The sequence below is a fragment of the Pseudopipra pipra genome, chromosome 26, assembly GCF_036250125.1.
Source record: "Pseudopipra pipra isolate bDixPip1 chromosome 26, bDixPip1.hap1, whole genome shotgun sequence".
In the NCBI taxonomy this organism is placed as follows: Eukaryota; Metazoa; Chordata; class Aves; order Passeriformes; family Pipridae; genus Pseudopipra; species Pseudopipra pipra.
Genome location: NC_087574.1, coordinates 5,470,114 through 5,489,409, shown reverse-complemented (window position 1 = coordinate 5,489,409; position 19,296 = coordinate 5,470,114). Strand labels below are relative to the sequence as shown.

Here is a 19,296-nt window from a genome sequence, read left to right as displayed (position 1 = left end):
TGTCTGGCTGGGCCCCCCCTCCTCCCGCTCGAGTCTGCCCAGGATATGGGTGTTAAATAGCGGGGGGGGGAGGGTGGTGGGCGCACGGGACCCCTCGCGGTACCCGGGGCGGGGGCTCAGTTGCCGTAGAAGCCGTAGTAGCCCCCGTCGGCGAGCGGGTCCTTGTCGTAGAGGTCGCCGTTGCGGGGCGGGGGGGAGCTCTCGGCGCTGGACGGGTACGGGGACACCCGCCGCCGCTTGCACTCGTACAGCCCCGAGTCCGACGAGTCCCCCGAGGCGGGGGCGGGGGGCTCGGGGACCCAGCCCTCCACCTCCTTGCCCTTCTCCTCGCGGGGCTCCCGGTACCAGCCCAGAGCCCCGGCGCCGCCCTTGGGGCCGTACTGCCCGGGGCTCCAGCCCCCCGTCACCCCGAAGCCCCCCGGCCCCTCGGGGTAGTAGGGCAGGGGGGGGTGCGGGGCGGGCGGCAGGGCGAAGGGTTTCACCCCGTAGGGCACCAGTTTGCCCCCCCCGTAGCCCCCGTCGTAGCCGCCGTACTCCAGCGCCCCGGCGGCGGGGGGCTGCTGCGGGGGGAAGTACCAGTGGGGGGGGTCTTTGGGGGGCAGGGACAGAGGGGGAGCCCCCCGCTCCCCCCCGAAGAAGCGCCCGGGGGGCAGCGGGTACTGCTCGGGCAGGAAGGGCTGGAAGCGGGGGGCCGGCAGGAGCTGCTGGCAGCCGGGACCCTCCGGCGGGGACGGGGTCAGGCGGTCGCTCTCCAAGGCCGTGTACATCCTGGGGGGCACAGGGAGGGGTGGCAGTGTGCCCTGCTGCCAGCCGGGGTGGGGGAGGCACCAGCGGGAGGGTGGGGGGGACACTCAGGACACTCACGAGTCAAAGTTGTCCCGGAATCCTTTGGCAAAGGGGTTGTGGTCGATCTTCAGCTGCGTGATCTGGGGAGGGGGGGACACGGAGGTGGGGGGGGCTGCTGACGGATTGACCCCTTCCAGGATGTTCCCTCCCATCCCTTTCCCCTCGAGCAGCCCCCACTGCATCAGAATCCCACCCTTTCCCAACGGGGGGGGTACTGGGAGGGGGCTACTGGGATGCTGAGGGGATTCATGGAGAGATACTGGGATGCTGAGGGGATTCAGGGGGAGATACTGGGATGCTGAGGGGATCCAGGGGGAGTACTGGGGGGGAACTGGGATGTTGAAGGGGTTCAGAGAGAGGTACTGGGATACAGAGGGGATGCAGGGGATACTGGGAGGGTTTCTGGGATGCTGAAAGGATCCGGGGGGGGCACTGGGAAGCTGAGGGGATCCAGGGGAAGGCACTGGGAAGCTGAGGGGACGCAGGGGGTGCAGAGATGTTGCAGACAGGAGTGTTGGCAGACGGGGGGGCCTGGGAGATGCCATGGGGGGGTTCTCCTGATGCTGAGGACACCTTAGAGGGTGCTGGGGGGTTACCAGGGGCTGCTCCTGGCGGGTCACTGGGATGACACTGGGATGTGTCACTGGTTTCTGTGGCCCTGGGAGGTCGCTGGGGCTCCTGTGCTGCTGGGGGGGGCTTTTTGGTGGGTGTCCCCAAGGCGGGGAGTGGCAGGGGGGTCTCGTACTCACGTCGGCGTTCTGGTAGGCTGTGACGGCGATGAACTGCGTCTCGGGGAAGGCGAAGGTGTGGGTGTGCGGGGAGGGGTACCCGTCCTCCCCCTCCCCTTCCTTCACCTCCGTCACGTGCAGCCGGGGCTGGTACTTGTGCAGCGACTGCAGCACGATCATCTGGGGAGGGAAGGGGGGCAGCGGGCACTCAGGGAGGGGGCGCAGGGGGACCCGGCCCAGCCTGGCACGGCGGCGGGGCCCTCACCTACCTGCCCGACGTTGTTGGACGCGCCCTTGTTGTTGGTGAGCTTGAGCTTCCCGAAGGAAACCTCCTGCCGCATCCAGTGCGCGCCCGTGTTGGGCGAGTCCGGGTGCAGGTAGAGGCGGTTCCCTGCGGACAGGGGGGGAGCAGGGACGGGGTTACCCCGCTCCCGGCACCACGAGGAGGACGAGGAAGGGGACGAGGGGGATGTCGTACCTGGCATGTTGCCCTCGGCTTTCCCGCACTGCACCCACTTGCCGCCCTGGTAGCGCCAGTGGTGCTGGTCCACCAGCACCACGTCCACGCACACGCTGTAGTGGGCCACGGGGTTGAGCCCCGACAGGTTGAAGCTGAGGAAGGGGAACATGCGCCTGGGGAGGGGACAGAGGCACAGAGACACCGTCACCCCCCGGCCCGGCCGCTGGCACACAGGGTGGCACCGGGGGTGGTGGGGGGTGATGGGGAAACTGAGGCAGCGCGATGCCCACCCCCCCCCTTCCCGCGCCAGGCTGGGTGCCCGTGAGGAGCTGAGTGACCCCGGCAGCTGGGGGATGCTCTCGGGGCCGATTCCCCCCCTCCCGGTATCTTCCTCCCCCTCCCCAAGCACCTTCCGGATCGGAAACCAACACCGCTGCTATTTCGGGCTGGGCGCCAGCCTGTGCCAAGGGCAGGAAGGGGACAGGATGGGACGGCCCGGGGGGGACCCTGCGGCCGCCTGCAGCTGCCACCCCCCCAGAGGGGCTGCACCCCGCTGTCCCCCCCGGCCGTCCCCCCAAATCCCGGCTCTGGGGTGGGAGATCGCACTCCCCGCTCCCTGATCAGTCCCTCACGTCCATCCCTGACCCGGGTCACCCCAACTCAGGTTCACGGCGGGACCTCCAGCCGTGGTGGGAGGGGAGAACCCGAACCCTGCTCGTCCCTCTCCCCAGGAGCAGAGCGAGGGGCTGGGGGGAAACACGGAGCTCCTTGTGCCGGGCAGGAAACGGGGCTCGGGGAAGTGGAATGCAAAGGGTGGTGGAAAGAAAAGTCGGCGGGTGCCGCTGACTCAAAGTTGCCCTCGCGGGAGAGGGTGGTGGTGGGGGGGAGAATAGAAAAAGAAAGAGAAGAAAAGGGGAGAAGAGAAAGAGAAAGAAGAAAAGAGCAATAAGAAGAAATGAAAAAGAAATAGAGAGAAAAAAAGAAAACGAGAAAAGAAAAAGAAGATTAAGATTGAAGTTAAGATTAAGGTTAAGAAAAAGAAGCAAAATAAGAAGAAAAATGAACACAAGAAAAAGAAGAAGATGAAGAAAAAGAAGAAGAAAAGAAAAAAGAGAAGCAGGAGAAGACGAAGATAAAGAAGAAGAATAAAAAGATGAAGAAAAATAAGAAGAAAATAAAAAAGAGAAGCAGGAGAAGAAGAAGAAAAGGAAGAAGAATAAAAAGATAAAGAAGAAGATAAAGAAAAAGAAGAATAAAAAGAAGGAGATAAAGAGATTAAGAAAAAGAGAACAAAAAAGAGAAAGAAATAGAGAAAGCAGCCCTCGTGGTGAGGAGCTGCACTCGTGGTGAGGAGCTGCACACGTGCTCCCAGTGCTCGGCACGGACCGTGGTCCCGCACATCCCGGGGTCCCTCCGAGCCCTCACAGCCCCCGTCCCCCCTTCCCGTATCCCTAAAGCTCCTCTGGAGCGAGACAGACGCGGCTGTGCCGAGTGACGGGGGTTTCCTGCCACTGATAAAAGCTGCAGCCGCATTAAAAACCACCTCGGGGCCGCCGCGCTCCGGGCGCCCGAACGCCGAGCCCGGCGCTGGGTGACCGCGGGGCGAGCCCCAGCCTGGGCGCTGCACCAGCCCGAGCTGCTGCAAGGAGCAGGGAGGAAAGAACCAGCCTATTTTCTTTTTTTTTTTTTAGTTGGTTTTGGGGTTTTTTTTTCTCTCTCTCTTCGCCCCGCTCGGAGCCCCGAGCCCCCGCTGGCAGCGAGCGCGGCTCGGCGCTCACACGCTGCCGCGGGGAAAACCGCACGGCCCGGCCGGGCACGGCAGGGTGGGGGCAAGGCCCGAAACCACGCTCGCCTCGCCTTTATTTTTAAATCCCCCCCAGCGCTCGAGCTCCCGGGGCTGCTGCTCGGGCAGCGCTCGGCTCCCCCGGGTTTGGTCACTGCGGTTTGGGAGGTGCCCCAACCCGGTTCTCCCCCCTTCCCGCCCGCCCCAAAAGCTGGTGGGCACCGCGCGTCTCACCCTTTGTTTTTGTTTCCGGGCTCTCGGCGGGCCCCGAGGTTTGTCCCTGAATGAACCCCTCTGCTCGAGGGGTTGGGGGGGACACGGGGACATCGGGAGGGAGCCAGGGGGACACAGCGGCACATCCAGGGTGTCACCTGGTGACACGGAGCCCTGCGGGCACCGCGGTGATGGAGGCACAGGGAGCGCGTTCGGGATGAGCCCGGGCGGAAGGAAAACCTGGAGGTCCAGGAGCGCAACCCCCCCCTCCCCAGGGCAGTTGTGCCTCTCCCACTTCTCTCCCCCCACCACCACCCCCGGCAGCGCATCGAGAGGGGGCTGCGGCTTCCTGAGCCGCCTCCTCCCCCCCGCGACGGCAGCGCGGTGACCGCAGGAGCCACCGCGGCCGAGTGGGAGATGGTGCAGCCCCCGCGGCACGGCGGGGTGGCACGGGGACAGGGCACGGCGGGATGGCACGGCTGCTGGACACGGCACGGTGACATGGAATGGCTGCTGGAAACAGCATGGTGACATGGAATGGTTGCATGGCACGGTGACATGGCACAGGGGTATGGCATGGCTGCTGGACATGGCATGGTGACATGGAATGGCTGCTGGACACGGCACGGTGACATGGAATGGGTGCTGGAAACGGCATGGTGACACGGCACGGTGGCATGGCAGTGCGTGGCATGGCTGCGTGGCAATATGTGCCATGGTGACAGGGAACGGTGGCAGAGCAAAGCATGGCACGGTGGCATGGCACAGTGGCATGGCACGGCTGCTGGACACGGCATGGTGGCACAGAAAGGTGTGGCAAAGTGACATGGCATGGCAGCGTGACATGGCTGCACAGCAGTGGGTGGCACGGTGACATGGTGTGGTGGCACAGCAACACATGGCACGGTGACGTGGCACAGCTGTGTGACATGGTGTGGTGGCATGTCGTGGTGGCATGGCAATGCACGTCATGGTGACACGGCACGGTGACATGGACAGTGGCACGGCATGGCACATCTGCACGGTGCTGCGTGGCACAGCTGTGCTGCTCGGTGTGGGTGGCACGGCACAGCCACGTGTCACGGCACAGCACGACACGGGGACATGTCACCCCACGGCTGCCCCGCTGCCTCCAACCCCACAGAGCTGCCAGCTGGGCACCGTCCTGGAGCCCCACAAAAAGTCCTCGTGCCCCCCCACGTGCACGGCCTCGCCCAGCGCCCCTCGAGCCAGAGCCAGCCCTTGTGTCCCCAAAGCTGTCCCGTGTCCCCTTCAAAGGCAACGCCAGCCCCGTGTCCCCAAAGCCCTCCCGGTGTCCTCTCCGAAGGCAAGGCCAGCCCTTGTGTCCCCAAATGCAAAGGCAGCCCCTGCACCCCACAAAGGCAGCACTGAGACCCCCCCAAGTGCAAAGACAGCCCTTATGTACCCCCAAAAGACAGGGCCAGCCCCTGTGAACTCCCAAAAGGCAAAGCCAGCCCGTGTGAACCCCCAAAAGGCAAAGCCAGCCCCAGGTACCCCCAAAATGCAGAGACAGCCCTGGTTTCACGGCAGAGCCTCACGGCAGGAATTCCCCGGGCCTGCTGCAGTCAGGGCACCGGCGAGTCCTTGGGGGTTTCCAGAGAAATCCTGCCCTGGCTGAGCCCTGAGAGCCGTGGGGGGCACAGGAAGGATGGGGAGCCACACGGGAAACCAGTAGGAAATTATCTTGGAGGGAATGACGGGGGGTGGGATGGGGTGGGATGGCACGGGATGGCGTGTTGGAGCCGGGGCAGAGGGGCAGGAGAGGGCAAAAAAGACGCCAGCAGGGTAAATCCCAGCGCCTGAGCGGGTTCATCCCAGTGCCACCATCTCCCACCCATCCTCAGCTCCCTCCGTGGGTCCACAGGGGGCTGCACCCCAAGGACGCCGGCGTTGAGGGACCAGCGTAGCCCGGAGAGATGAAGCACCCACGCCAACAGCAGGACAAGGACATGACCCCTGTCCTGTCCCAGAGCCCCCCAGCCGGGCGGATCCCCACTTTGGGGGGCACACATCCCCCTTGGGTCCCCATTTTGGGGCTCCCGTCCCCCTGGAGCCTCACGCTGGGGTTTTTCCTCAGTGTGTGCCTCAGCAGCGCTGCAGCCTGGCCCTGCACGCCGAGCTTTGCAAGAGCAGCTCGGGGTTGGGGGAAACGGATGTTTTGTGGCTCCGAGCTCGACGTCTCCACGGGCCGGGTTTGCCGTGAGCCCCCTTGAGCTCAGAGCAACCCACACACACCCCCCCATCCCCGGAACCTCTGTAGGGACGCTGGGGAGGGGATGGAGCTGGGAAAAGAGCCCCAAAATCGCCTGGTTTCAGGCTGGGAGCCGGCGGCAGTGGGGCAGAGATGATGGGATTTGGGGGCTCGCCCCATTTTCCAGACCCCTCAGCACCAGATCCTGACGCCGCCCCAGCGCCCGCCGTGACGGCTGGGGGGAAGAGAGGAGGGAAGAACTGGAATTTCAGCGCGTCTCTGTACGAACTGGGGGGGATGGTGTGCGAGGAACAACCATTCGGGGTGCCCTGCCACCCCCTCCGAGGGGCTGGGGACACGTCACCCGCTCCGAGCGGCCCCGAGCCCGGCGGGGGGAGCCGGGCCCGGGCAGGGCCGTGGCAAACCAAGCGGCCCTAACGTGTTTAGACTTCCAACACATTAAGCAGGTTGGTCTCAGCATCGAAGTGACACCATCTGTCTCGGCCGAGGGAGGGAAGGGGCGCGGGCGCTGCCGGCGGCCCCGGCGCTGGCCAGGAAGAGCCCCCTGGGCGGAGGGATGGCAGCGGGAGGGGAGGGGGGGGGGTCGGCGCGGCAGGAGGGGCTGGGGGGTTCTCTGCCAGCTGCTGAGCACACAGCAGGGGTTGCTGCCCTGTTTTCCCCTCGGCACGGATTTTTGGGAGCCCCTCAGGCGGCTGAGCCCCTGCCGTGCTCGTATTCCCCTCCTCACCCCAGCATGATCCCACCGAGGCCCCCAGACTGCAGCCCAGGGCCTGGCTACCCCCACTCACGTCACCCTGTGGGGCCAAAGGGTGGGCTCAGCATTTTGGGCTCCCCCTGTTCCGAGTTGTGGAGGCTCCATGGCCCCACAGGGCCTGTGTCGCACCCGGCCCCCTCCAGACCCCCCAAACGGGGGTGTTGGCAGAGGTGGGGTGAATTTTAGCCCCCCAACCTTGTCCCAGGCCCCCAACTCACACCCCGTGAACACCCCAGGCTGGAGGCAGCACAGAGGGACAGAGGGTACCCGGCTGTGGCGTCACCAAGGGCGGTTTGGGCACCGAGGACGTTGCCAAAATGCTGCCCCTTCCCTGGGCACATGAGAGGCACCCAGCCCCTGTCTGGCCCATGGAGGAGGGGGGGCATTTCCAGCACGGAAAGTGAGTAGAGGGGGTGTCACCCACCCACCCACGGTGCCTGTGGGGTGGCTGTGGGCTCTCACTACTTGTTGCAGTGCCAGGCTCCGGATCAAGCCCATGGGTTGAGGCCGGATAAACACTGCCTCCAGGCCCCCAGAACTGGCACCATCTCTGCCAGCTTCCTGACATGGGGGGTCTGGACCCCCCTGTCCCACCCTGACGCGGGTGGGGAGACTCCCCATCCTCCCTTCTCCTTCCAACAAGCCTCAACTTCCATAGAAAACAAGACCAGGGAAGTCCGTTCTGCTTTCCCCCTCCCCCCCCATTTTTTTCCTTTGCCCACACAGCAAAATGTCACCCCCCAACCCACAGGGGTGGGGGCCCCCCCTTGCACACCCCACCCCCCCACTGCGTGGGCAAAGAGTGACCCCCAGACCCAAAACACTTCTCATACCTCCAGCCCTTTGAGGACAGGAGGCAGAAACCCTCAGCCCCTCACCGTGCCAGCTCCCTCCGGGCCCACCCCACAGCCCTCCCGGCCTGTCCCACCCCCTCTTTCTGCGCCGCCGTGCCCACCCCGCATCCCCCGTGCCCGTATCTCTGCCCACACCGGACTCCCACCGTCTCCGGGGTCCGTGCGGTTCCCGGTGCCGCTGCCGGTTCCCTGTCCCGGTCCCCACCGGTCCCCAGCCCCGATCTCCCACTGCTCCTCCGACAGTCCCCTGCCCCGGTACACCCCGGTCCGCCCCAGTCCGCCCCGGTCCCCGCCGCTCGCGTCCGTCCCGGTGCGCTCCGGTCCCCCCCAGTCCCCCCCAGTGCCTCGCTGGTCCCACCTCCCGGTGCCTCCCGGTTCCCGCCGCTCCCCCGCCCCGGTCCATCCCCTTCTTCCCCCCGGTCCCCCCGCTCACCTGCCCTGCTTGGTGATGATCATCTCGGTCTGGTGCTTGTGGAACTTGGCCCAGAGGGGGTAGTTGTTGAGCATCACCTGCACCTTCCCGGCCACGCGGTACCCGGGCAGGGCGCAGAGCGGGGGGCACAGCGGGGCCCCCCCGCCGCCGAAACCGCCCTCCGCGCCCGCGTAACCCTCCACCGGGGCGGCGGGAGGCGGCGGCGCCCGGTAGGGCGGGCACGGCCCCAGGAACCGGCCGCCGAAGCCGCCCGGAGCGCCGTAAGGGAGCGGGGGGGCTCCCGGTTCCGCCGCCCCCCCGTCCCCGAAGTAAGAGGCGGCGGCGTCCCGGGGGCCCGGCGGCTCCTTGGCGAAGGTGGCGGAGGAGCTGAGCATGGGGGCGGCGGGGCGGGGGGCTCCGGTGCCCGGCTCCAGCGCGCCCATGGACGGAGCGGGGGGCGCCGGCCCCGCTCAGCCGCTCATGGGGGTCCCCGGGACGCGGAGCCGGGCGCCCGTCAGCGCTGCCCGCCTCGCCGGGCTCCCGCCGCCCCCTCCATGCCCGGGGGTCCCGGGGGGGCGGCGACCCGCGGCGACCCGGGAACGGCCAAGGGAGAAGGGGTTAAAAAACCAAACCCCGCAAAAAAAAAAAAAAAAAAAAAAAAAAAATTAAAAAATAGCCCGAAACACTCGGAAAGCCCCCAAAAGTGCCGTCGGGGGGATGGGGTTGGCGGGCCGCCCTGTCCTCCTCCTCGTACCTCACACGCTCCACCTGCCCATCCTCGTGGCCCCGCGCCTCTTATCCAAAGAAGCGGCTCCGCGCCGGGAGCTCCGCCCTCCGCCCCCTCCCCACCCCCGCGGGGGCGGGCCGGGGACCGGGACGAGCGGGGACGCGGGGACGAGCGGGAGGGGACGGGGGACACGCCGGGGGGACGCGGGGCACGGGGGCAGCGGGGAGGTGGGAGGGGATGGGAGGACGCGGGGGGAGCCCGGACTGTGGGACCGTGGGACACTGGCAGGGGTGGGGACACGGGAGGGGACAGGGACACTGTGAGGGGACGCGGGGACAGGGGATGGAGTGACCAGGGGCGGCCACACCTTCCCGCTCGTGTTTTGGGGCTCTGAGGGGACACAGGGACTGGATGTTTCGGGTCCCCACACACGCTGTGGTGTCACCACGGTCACTGGAGGGGTGACACACCCGGGGACAGAGGCTCAAGGCTCAGCCCCTTGTCGTTCCCCTTCCCCCTCTGCTGGGTTTGGGGTGGTCCGAGTTCCCTGGGGAGCCCCCACAAGCCGTGCCCACCCCTGAGCCCATTCCCACGCACATCCCTGAGCCCATTCCCATGCCCACCCCCCGTGCCCCCTCCTGTGCCCACCCCCAGGCCAGGCCTTCCTGGCCCCTGCCCTTGACCCCGCTGTGCCCGGGGAAGTCCCCGTGTCCCCTGGAGCCGCCACGGAGGCATTTGGTTCTGGAGCGGCCGCTTCCCCTGGCACATCCCCAGCTCGGCTCCCGTCAATACTTTCCATTCCCAGTGTGGCAGAGCTGGGAGGGCGGGGGACGGCCGGTGCCACCCCGTGCCCGTCGCTCCCGCACCGCCTGGAAGGACAGGGACACTGCCACCCACCCACGGGTCCCCTCCTGGGGTCCGGGCTCCTTCCCAACATCTGCAGGACCCCTCTGGAGCTGGGGTTGGGAAGGGGAGAAAGGGGGACGTGGGTGTCTAATAAACCTACACCTAAATCCCTTGGGATTCGGGGTCCCAGGTGATGGTGCTGCCCCGGGGGAAGTGGGAGCTGATGGGGACAGGGATGGGGAAAGGGGACAGGAATGAGGATGGGAACAGGAAGGAGGATGGGGATGGGGACAGGAATGGGGATGGGGATGAGGGACAGGGGACAGGAATGGGGATGGGGACAGGAATGAGGATGGGGATGGGGACAGCTCTGCTTCCCCCCCAGAGTGCTCCAGCTGTAGGGCAGGAGGAAATGAGGAGTTAAGGATGCACCAGGGGTGACTGTGGGGGGTGGATGGACAGGAGGACCCTCATCCCCACAGTGAGTCAGGCCTGGGCAGGCCTGGGGGTTTTGGGAGTCTCACGGGGTGTGTGGGGGTGTGTGTGTATTGGCCCAGCAGATGCACCTCAGCAGCCACCCAGGCCAGCTCTTCACCACTGGCACTGCTCCGAGGGGTCCTGCCCTTCAATCTCTATGCAAAGCCCCCCCTGCTGACCCCCCCCACCCCCCCCCCCAACACCTTTCCAGCTCCCTGCCAGCTCTTCCCAGCCACTAATCCCCTGGGAGTTACTGAGGGAGAGGCCTGGTGGGGGCTGGGGGGGTCAGCAGGACAACATCCCCCCGTGAAACTGCCCCCACCCCCCTGGGCACCCCCAGACTGCCAGGGCACTGCCAGCCCCTCCCAACCCACCCGGCAGGAATCCCCCTCACCGAGTTCCCAAGCAAGAAAAAGAAGGAAAAACAAGGACATTTCCAGAATTTTTTTTTCCATAGAGGAAAAAATAAAGGCCAGAGGGGGGTTATGGATGGGGGGGGGGGGAGAGACTCATTAACGGAGGGTGAGGGGGAAGCAAGTGCTGCAGCTCATGTGCTCCCTGACGTCACCCGACGTGCTAATTCATTCCTGTTATACCATCGCCGGCGAGGATAAATTCACAGGGACACCCCCCCGCTGTGGGATCAGCCAGCACGGCCACCCGGGCGGGTGTCAGGCTCGCCAGTGTCCCCACTGCCCCCCCAGCTGGGGACCTGCCACCTCCACCCCGCGTCCCCCTCGCCCCGACGGTCCCGGTCCCGGGCGGTGCCACCAGCGGGGCCTGGCGGGGTGGGGGAAGGAGTGTGGCCCTGTCCCCAGGATGTCACGCCCTTGAGTGTCCCCCCTGCCACGGTAAAGTGACACCAGGGACACTGGGAGACGCGGCAGGACTCCTGGGGAGGTGGCTGTCACAAGTGTCCCCTCGCGGGGAGGACTCGCTCAGGGCTGGGAGGAGCCGTGTCCTGACCGTCACCTTGAACAGCCTCCAACAGCCCCGCTGGCCGGGGACAGGGATGCTCCAGGACATCCCAGACACCTCTGGGACGTGGTGCCACTTGGGATGGGACAGTCCCTGAACCAGGTGGCCTGAACTCACCCCCTCCACAGCGAGGGAGCAGTGGGATTTGGGGTCCAACCCCCCCCCAGCAGCTCCTTAGCAGCAAAGCCGACCTGGCATCCTCACCCACAGGGCCCTTCCCGGGGGGCAGGAGCGCCCCAGGGACTTCCATGGAGCCAAATTCCCCCCTCCAAGCCCCGTGCCTCGGTGTCCCCTCCCCAGGCGGCTGATCCAGGTGGCACTTGGGACACCCGAGTGTCCCCGAGCGCGGGGGGCCGGCGGGGGCCGAGGGGCAGCATCGTGTGCCCGCCGTGCCCGGTCCCTCCCGGCCACCGCTCTGGTTTCCGGCACTCGCCAAACTCTGTCGCCCACAGAGGGGATGGGAGGAAGTGGCTCCGCTGCAGGATGCGCCCCGGGGCTGGGGACACACTTGTCACCTCACAGGCCACATCCCTCCCAGAGTCGCTGCGTCCCTCCCCTGCCCATCGCCGGCAGGATTCCCAGGCTCCTGAGGATCCTTGAGACAAGCCCCGTGCCTCAGTTTCTCCTCCCGCAGCTGCAAGATGGAATATCCTCATCCCTGGGGTCTGCAGTGCAGGCACGGGATGGGGAGCTGGGGGGATTGTCCTGTACATCCCCTGCTCCATGTCACCATCCTGCATCCCCCTGCTCCTGGGCATCATCCTGCTGACCCCGGGACCAAATTCCCAGCAGAGACACTGGGCAGGAGCCCAGGATGCAAGGCTGATGTCCCCAGGCTGTCCCCAAGCTCTGGTGTCCCCACACCACCCTCCAGCCCAGCCCCCGGGCAGCACCGGCGCTGCTGGGGAAGGATGAGGCAGGAATTTGGCTTCTGGGGACCGAGGGGAAACTTTGGGGGTAATTTTCTTAGTAAATGGCATTGTTCCTGTTTTCATTCTTAAAATGAACACGAGGGCACCGGGCACCCACGGGGGCTAAATTTGGGCCCAGGGAAAACCGAAAATACTCCCCCCACCCCGGAGGAATTTGCATCTCGCTGCTGCTCGAAGGCAGCGCGGGGCTGAGCGGTTCAGGGAGCCGTGAATGCAAACCGCAGGGCTCCCGGGCCGGGCCGGCCACCTGCCACCCACCCGGGGGACCCCCGGCCGGGGGACGTATCCGCCACCCACCTGCAGCCACCCCCGGCCGGGAAGGAGCCACATCCCTGGTGCCCCCGGCGCTGTGCCCCCGAGGGGAGCCATGCCGGCCAGCCCCCCAGTAGCCCACCCAGGCTCCCACCCTGCAGAAACCCCCTCCTGTCCCACCATCAGGGCACTCCAAGCACCTTGTCCCCCTCCTCAAAAACGTAGCCAGGTCCCCCCCGTCACCAGCGGTGTCCTCTGAGTCAGAGCGGGCGGGGAAAATCGAGTCACGGGCGGTGGCGAGTGGGGAGCAGGCAGAGCTTTGGGGTTTGGGGGGCTCAGCCCCCGCCGTGGAGGGTTCCAACCCCCGTCCCCCCCGCACGCCGCAGCTCCTCACCCCGCGCCCCGGCACTGTCACCCTCCTCCTTCCTGCCCCAAACCGCCCGGCGCTGGCAGGCGGCTGCCACGCTCCACCCCGGGCAGCCCCGCTTTGGGGTGGTCCGCAGGGAAGGAGGAGAGTGGGGGGGGGGTCGTGGTGACCCCTTTCCCTGAGCCCCCTCCCCGGCCGGTGGGACGAATCCCGGGCAGCGCCGGGAGGATGCTCAGGACCCCCGACCGCGGGACCCCGAGGGAAGGGGGGCACCCAGAGCTTTCAGGGATGGGCTGCCAGGGCCAAGCCTGGGCCAGCCGGGGGTGACAAGTCGGTGGCAGCTCCGGGGGGGGCTCAGCGGCCGCGGGAGGGAGGGGGGGGGGCGAGCAGACGGCTCCTTAATCTCGGGGAAGGAAGCAGCTCTGGTTACGGAGCTGCCCTCGGTGTAAAAGGAGAGCGACAGGAAGAAAAGTCATTAACATCGTTCCAGCCGCTGCCATCCAAAACCCTGCTGGTGCTGAGCCCCGCGCCGCCAGCACCCGTGCCCCCCGTGCCCCGGTGCCCCTCGTGTCCCCTGCACCGCTGCCACCGCTGCCACCACCCCCCCGGCCGCCCTGGCATTGGGTGGCACGGGGGGTCCCGCCAAGAGATCCCCCCGGAGCCCCCTCCCTGGGGTGGTCCCGCTCGAAGCCCCAGCACCCAGAGGGCCGGGACTGGGCGGTGGGGGATCACTGGTCCCGCCCGCGGGACCGATCCTGCCCCCCGGAGACCGATCGGCGGTTTGGCTTCGCTCCCTCCTCCTCTTCCTCACCCCGGCCTTGGCAGCCTGCGTGGGAGGTGGCAGCGTGCGCGGGGCAGCTTCCCACCGTGTCCCCGTCTCGGTGTCACCGTGTCCGGGGTGCCACCGTGCCCCCCGTGCGTGGGGCAGAAACACCGGGGGGGGATCGGTGGCCGTGCGGGTGTGCAAAAGGGCGGGGGGGGTGTACAAGGGAGCCCGTGTGTGCGTGAGGGGACACGGGTGTGCCGGGGGCTCTCTGCGTGTGCGAGGGGGCTGCTGAGGGCGTGGGGGCGCGCACGGGGGCCGCGGTGACCGTGCAAGGACGCAGCTGTGCCCGCGCCCGTATGTGCACGGGGGGTCCGCGGGGACCCCCCCGCCAGCACCCTCCGGGCCGGGGGGAGTCCGTTTCACCCCCCGCCGCCGTCCCCGGCCCCTCGCCCCGCTCCTGTACGAGGAGATTTGCTTCAGCGGGAGCCAGATCCTCGGCGAAGAGCCGCGGCTCCCTGGGGAGCGCCGGGGGGCTGCAGCCCCTGTCCGGCCGGCTTAGTGTGACGGGGGCGCGGGGGGCTCGGGGCTGGCGCCCCCGGCCCTTCCTCTTCGTCAGCGGGAGGCGAAGGCCGGGGAGTGATGTGCGCTGCCCGGGCGGGGGGACGGCGGGCGAGACACGGGTTACAGCTTCTGACAACACGCGGCCCCCGCGGGCACACGCGTGTGCGGGATCGCCCGCCCCGCCGCCGTCGCCCTCCCGAGAGCCCCCCCCGAGCCGGGGATCCGGCCAGGGGAGGGGTCCCGCGGGCTCGGTGACATGGGTGACGCGGGGACATGGGGGCCGGCCCCCTCTGGGATGGGGATGAGGATGCTCCTGCCCGGCGGAGGAGATGGCGATGCTGATCCTGCCCCACGGGGGCCAATCCTTCCCCACTGGGATCGATCCTGCCCCACAAGGGACAATTCTGCCCTGTTAGGCGCCGTCCTGTCCCACAGCGTCCCATCCAGGTCTGGAAAGTCCTGCCACGCAGGACCCTTTCCCATCCCATAGAGTCCAATCCTGCAGGGTCCCATCTTCCCCCACAGGGGCTGATCCTGCCCCATAGAGTCGATTCCTGCTTTCCAGTCCCCCATCCTGCCCTGTAGGAATCAATCCTGTCCTATAGGATCCAATCCCACTCCACAGGTTCCCATCCTGTTCTGTAGGGTCCTGTCCTGCCTGGTAGGGTCTCATCCTGACTCCTTGGGTCCCGTCCTGCCCCATGGGGTTCCATCCCACTCTGCAGGGTCTCATCTTTCTATTTGGAGGCTGATCATGCACCATCCTGTCACATAAGGTCCCATCCTGCTCCAAGGGGTCCCATCCTGTCCTGCACGGTCCAGTAGTACCCTGTGGGGTCCCACCCTGCTCTGTGGGCTCTGATCATCCCCAGTGGGCTCCAATCCCGCCCCATGGGTTCCAATCCTATCCCATGGGGTCCCGTCCTGTCCCATGCAGTCCTGTAGCACCAGACGTGTCTCCGGAGGGTCCGATCCTGCCCTGGGGGGCTGCGCGGGCTGGGGGAGGCAGCTGGAGGCAGGACAGCGGCGGGGACGGACACTCACCGCGTGCCAAACGGCGGAGCCGGGAGTTAAAAATACCCTTGGGGGCCCTGCCGACGGAAGTGGAGGTGTCGGCACCGGCTGCTCGGGGCCGGAGGGGGCCGTACTCGGGTGTCCCGGCCCCCGCCGGGGACCCTCGTACCCAGCACCGGGACCCCACCGAGGTGGGCGGCAGCACCGGCCGCCGGATCCCGGCACCCCCAAAAAACACGGGGCAGGAGGAGCATCCCCGTCCCCCACCCCGGGGGGTGGCAGCCCCCCAGCCCGGCGTGCGCCCCCCGCCACGGCCGCGGCACCACCGAGGGGCCTTGGGGAAATGCAAAGTGACAAATGACGCCCCGCGCGCGTTAATTGATGTGACGCGGGGCTGACACCGCGCTCGCACCCGGGGCCGGCGCGGGGATCGGCGAAGGGAAGGGGGCGGGGGGGGGGGAATAATTCCAATCAAATGTTAAAAATAGGTCACGGGGAAGGAGCCGGAGCCGGTTTCATTTCAGCCGCGGGTTAAAAGGAGCCGCCCGTGGGTCCGGCGGCACCGTGTGAGCCCGGGCGGCGGCGGGGGGGGCTGAAAATGAGGGAGGGGCGCGATGGAGATGATGGGGATGGGATGTGCCATCCCCCCCAGCCCCAAATCCCACCTGCCTAAGGCTCCGCTGACCAAGCAGGGCCAGGTTTGTCCCCGGAACGCCGCCGTCCCGGCCCTGGAGGGCTTTGGGACAGCCGCAGTTTTCCGGTGGGATGGGGCGGGGAGCGCCGGGCTGTGACCCCGGGAGGGTGTCCCGGTGCCGGGGTGGCCTCTCCGGCCGCAGCCGCGGTGCCGACGGGTCACGGGGAGTTCAGGCTGCCGGCGCGGGTGTCGATGGCCCCCCGGGCGCCCGCCGGGTGCTGCATTTCGGGCCAGCGGCCAGCGCGGGGCCACCCGCGGGTCGTGTCCGTCACGGCCCCGCGTGTCCCGGTGGCCGCCGTGACCCGCAGCGACAGCCGAGGAGCAGCTCCCTGCGGACACGTGTGGCCACCACCGCGCCGTCCCCGAGAGCCACGCGTGGACCCGGGGACACGTTTGCCGTCCCTCTCTCCTTTACTCCCCCAGCACGACGGAACATCACCCCCCGCATCCCACCCTGGCGGCAACCGGGGGCAGGGGGTGCCAGGGCGCGGGGGGGATTGGGGGAGAGGGGGGTGTCGCCTTCCACCAGACCCCCCTGTGGATGCTCGATCGGGGTGACCCCGAGTTTAACCCCACTTACGGCGCCGGCAGACGCTGCCCCCGACGCAGATGGGTTGTGACAGCCGAGAAGTCCCCCCCGGCGGGCGCTGGCGAGGCGCTGGCCGCGGCGGGGGGGGCTCGGGGGAGGGGGTGCGAGCCCCGTGTCACGGCGCGTTGGCTCCGTCACCTCCCCGCAGCGAGACGGCGGGTCCCGAGCGCGGGGCCGGGGCCGGGCCGGCAGCTCGAGGGTCCCCGGGGGGCCCGGTGGCACTTGTCTCTCCGCGGCAGCCGTGATGGCGCTGGGCACATGGCAGCCGGGGCTCTGCGGGAGTGCCTGTGCGTGTGTCCCCCCCGCTGCCATTTGAGGCCGCGGACCCCCCCCCGATGGCTGGGAACGGGGAGGGGGGGGTCACCGCAGATGGATGGGAAAGAGGTGATCCCATCACGGCGATGAGGAAGGACACCGGGGCGGCGTGGCCAGGAAGGGACGGGGCACGTCCTGGGTGTGAAGGGCTGGAGGTCCCTGTCACCGCCGCCCCTCACCCCCACTCGCTCAAGGCTGCGGGGAGGGCGAGGCACGTGCGAAAACCTTGTGCCTCTCTCCAGGAAGAGCATCTGCGAGAGGTCGGGCAGCTGCCGGCACACGTGTGGAGCGGGGACAGCAGCCAGCGGGGACGGGGCTGGCAGGGGAGGGACAGGGTGACGGGCAGCTGCTGCTGCAGGGTGGGAGAGCCGGGCACCCCCGGGCCAGAGGGATGCAGGGAACAGGTGCCCGAGGTGGATTCAGGCACCTGGGAGGGATGTGGGAACCCTGGGGTGATGCTGGCACTGGGTGTCCTGTGGGACACAGGCTCCCAGGGGTGATGCAGGAACCAGGAATCCCAGCTGGATGAAGGCACAACACAGGGTGACATGAGGACCCCGGGGTGATGTGGGCACCAGGGTGATGCTGGTACCAGGTATCCGGCCTGGACACAGGGACCCAGGGGTGATGCTGGCACCAGGAACCTCGCTGGATGGGGGTACCCAGGATAGCTGGGGTGATGTGGGCTCTCTGGGGTGATATGGACTCTCTGGGGTGATGTGGGCTCTCTGGGGTGATATGGACTCTCTGGGGTGATGTGGGCACCGAGCACCCCTGGGAAAGAGCCGAGATGAGAAGGTGAAGTGCAACAGCACCGGCTCCTTTGCAGAAAACGTGGGCCCAGAGCTGAGCCACGGGGTCAAAGGACTTGTTCCAAGGGGTGGGCAAAGCCCCCGGTGCCAGCCGGGATCCCTCCCCCCCAGGCAGCCCCCCATTTCTTATAAACGCCTCTGGCACGGCTCCCCCATGACACGGCAGCTCTGGGGCTTGTGGTTAAACCCCAGGGCTCCGGCTTTGACTCACACCGGATCCCCCGCACTGAGGGGCCTTTCGGGGCGCCCACGGCTGGAAAGAAACGCTCACCCGGGCGGGAGAGCCGGGCGCTTCCTCGCACAGCCGTTTCCTATAAACCCCGGCGGAGGGGACCCGGGGACGAGCTGAGCCAAGCCAGGAGTCCCCTGGCGCTCTCCTGGATCCGGGAGGGGCAGCGGGAATTACTCCGCCCTGGTTTGGGAGGATCGATTTGTGCGTGCAGGTGACCCCCCTCGGTGGACAAAGCTGGAAGGACAAACAGCCAGGGCAAGGCAGGAGCTCAACCTCAATAGACGTCAGAGAATCCCCCACGCGCATCCAGAGGGACCAGGACACTCATTCCTGCACGGAGCTGGCCCCAAACGCCCAGCGATGGAGCAGGGCCATCCCCGGTCCCCGCGTCCCCCTTCCCCCCAGCACCCCCCTGCAGGGGAAAGAGGGACCCGAGCAGAAAGGACTGTTTCGTTTTTCCCCTAAATGATAAAAACTCTGAGAAAAGGAAAAATAAAAAAAAAAAACAAAAAAAACAAACAAACCTGAAAGCTGGAAAAAGAAACCTTAAACCTGCCCAGAATAAGAGGGGGTTTTGGTGGGAAAAACAATAAAATAAAGAAGGTTGTCACGTAGGAAATGGTGAGGTGTGACCCACCAGCACGGGGACGTGGGGGACGTGGGGGACATGGGGGACACAGGGGACGTGAGGGATGTGGGAGACACGGGGACGGAGCCAGGCACGTCTCACCATGGGTGGGGGGCACAGCCCTGGGTGGGGAGGGGGCTGCACTCACAGGGGTGGCTCCAGGGGACAGTGCCCCGTGCAGGATCTGTGACATCCCTGGTGCTCAGGGGGCACAATTCCCGCAGGGATGCTCTCCCTGCCCTCAGGCCAGGTCAGAGGAGACAGACCCCAGGCCCTGCCACTGCAAAAAGCCCCCCCCAGCCCAGCCCTGTGACGGTTGAGGTGGGACTGGCTCGTCCCTTGTCCCCTGAGCTGGCACAGCCAGGCCACACCAGGGACCTGGTGGGTCCAGCCAGACCTGCGACCCCAACCAGGAGCCCCCGAGCCCCAGTTTGTGCCCTGCTAGTGGGACGCTCCCACCAGACCCCCTGGCATGGCCCCCATCCCAGTCCCCAACTTCTCCTGCGGGAATTGGGGTGTGAAGGGGCAGTGGGGGGGTTCTCCCAGCCTCCCTGTCCCCCCTCTCCAGACCCTCGGGGCAAGGCAGCTCAGGTGGGGAGGGGGGGGCTGTAGGGTGGGTTTGGAGCTGGGGGGGGGGGCTGTGGGGTGGGTTTGGAGGCCGGGGGGGGGCTGTGGGGTGGGTTTGGAGGCCAGGGGGTCTGTGGGGTGGGTTTGGAGGCCGGGATTGAAGCAGTGGGGGGGCACCGCGGTGGTCGGACCCCCCCAGGGTGAGGAGCTCCCTGGTCCAGCCCTGGGTGGGCACCCCGTGTGACAGCCCCGTCAC

At 67.3% G+C, this 19,296-nt stretch overlaps 1 protein-coding gene across 1 annotated transcript; it reads right to left on the bottom strand.

Moving 5' to 3' along the window:
• Positions 1 to 28: 28 nt before the first annotated feature.
• Positions 29 to 9,058, bottom strand: TBX21 (T-box transcription factor 21). Its single transcript, XM_064636553.1, has 6 exons — positions 8,305 to 9,058; positions 2,053 to 2,207; positions 1,844 to 1,965; positions 1,596 to 1,754; positions 865 to 926; positions 29 to 768 (listed from the first exon to the last, which is right to left on the bottom strand). The coding sequence occupies exons 1-6, from the start codon at positions 8,724 to 8,726 to the stop codon at positions 117 to 119; spliced, it is 1,572 nt and encodes a 523-aa protein (XP_064492623.1). The 5' UTR covers positions 8,727 to 9,058; the 3' UTR covers positions 29 to 116.
• Between the last annotated feature and the right edge of the window lie 10,238 nt (positions 9,059 to 19,296).

Bases quoted from the DNA above. Each gene is read 5' to 3' on its own strand.
- TBX21 (XM_064636553.1), bottom strand. From the start codon at position 8,726: ATGGGCGCGCTGGAGCCGGGCACCGGAGCCCCCCGCCCCGCCGCCCCC. The intron at 2,208-8,304 runs GTGAGCGGGGGG...TCCCCTCCCCAG, and splicing joins ATCATCACCAAGCAGGGCAG to GCGCATGTTCCCCTTCCTCA. The intron at 1,755-1,843 runs GTAGGTGAGGGC...TTCCCTCCCCAG, and splicing joins CGTCCAACAACGTCGGGCAG to ATGATCGTGCTGCAGTCGCT.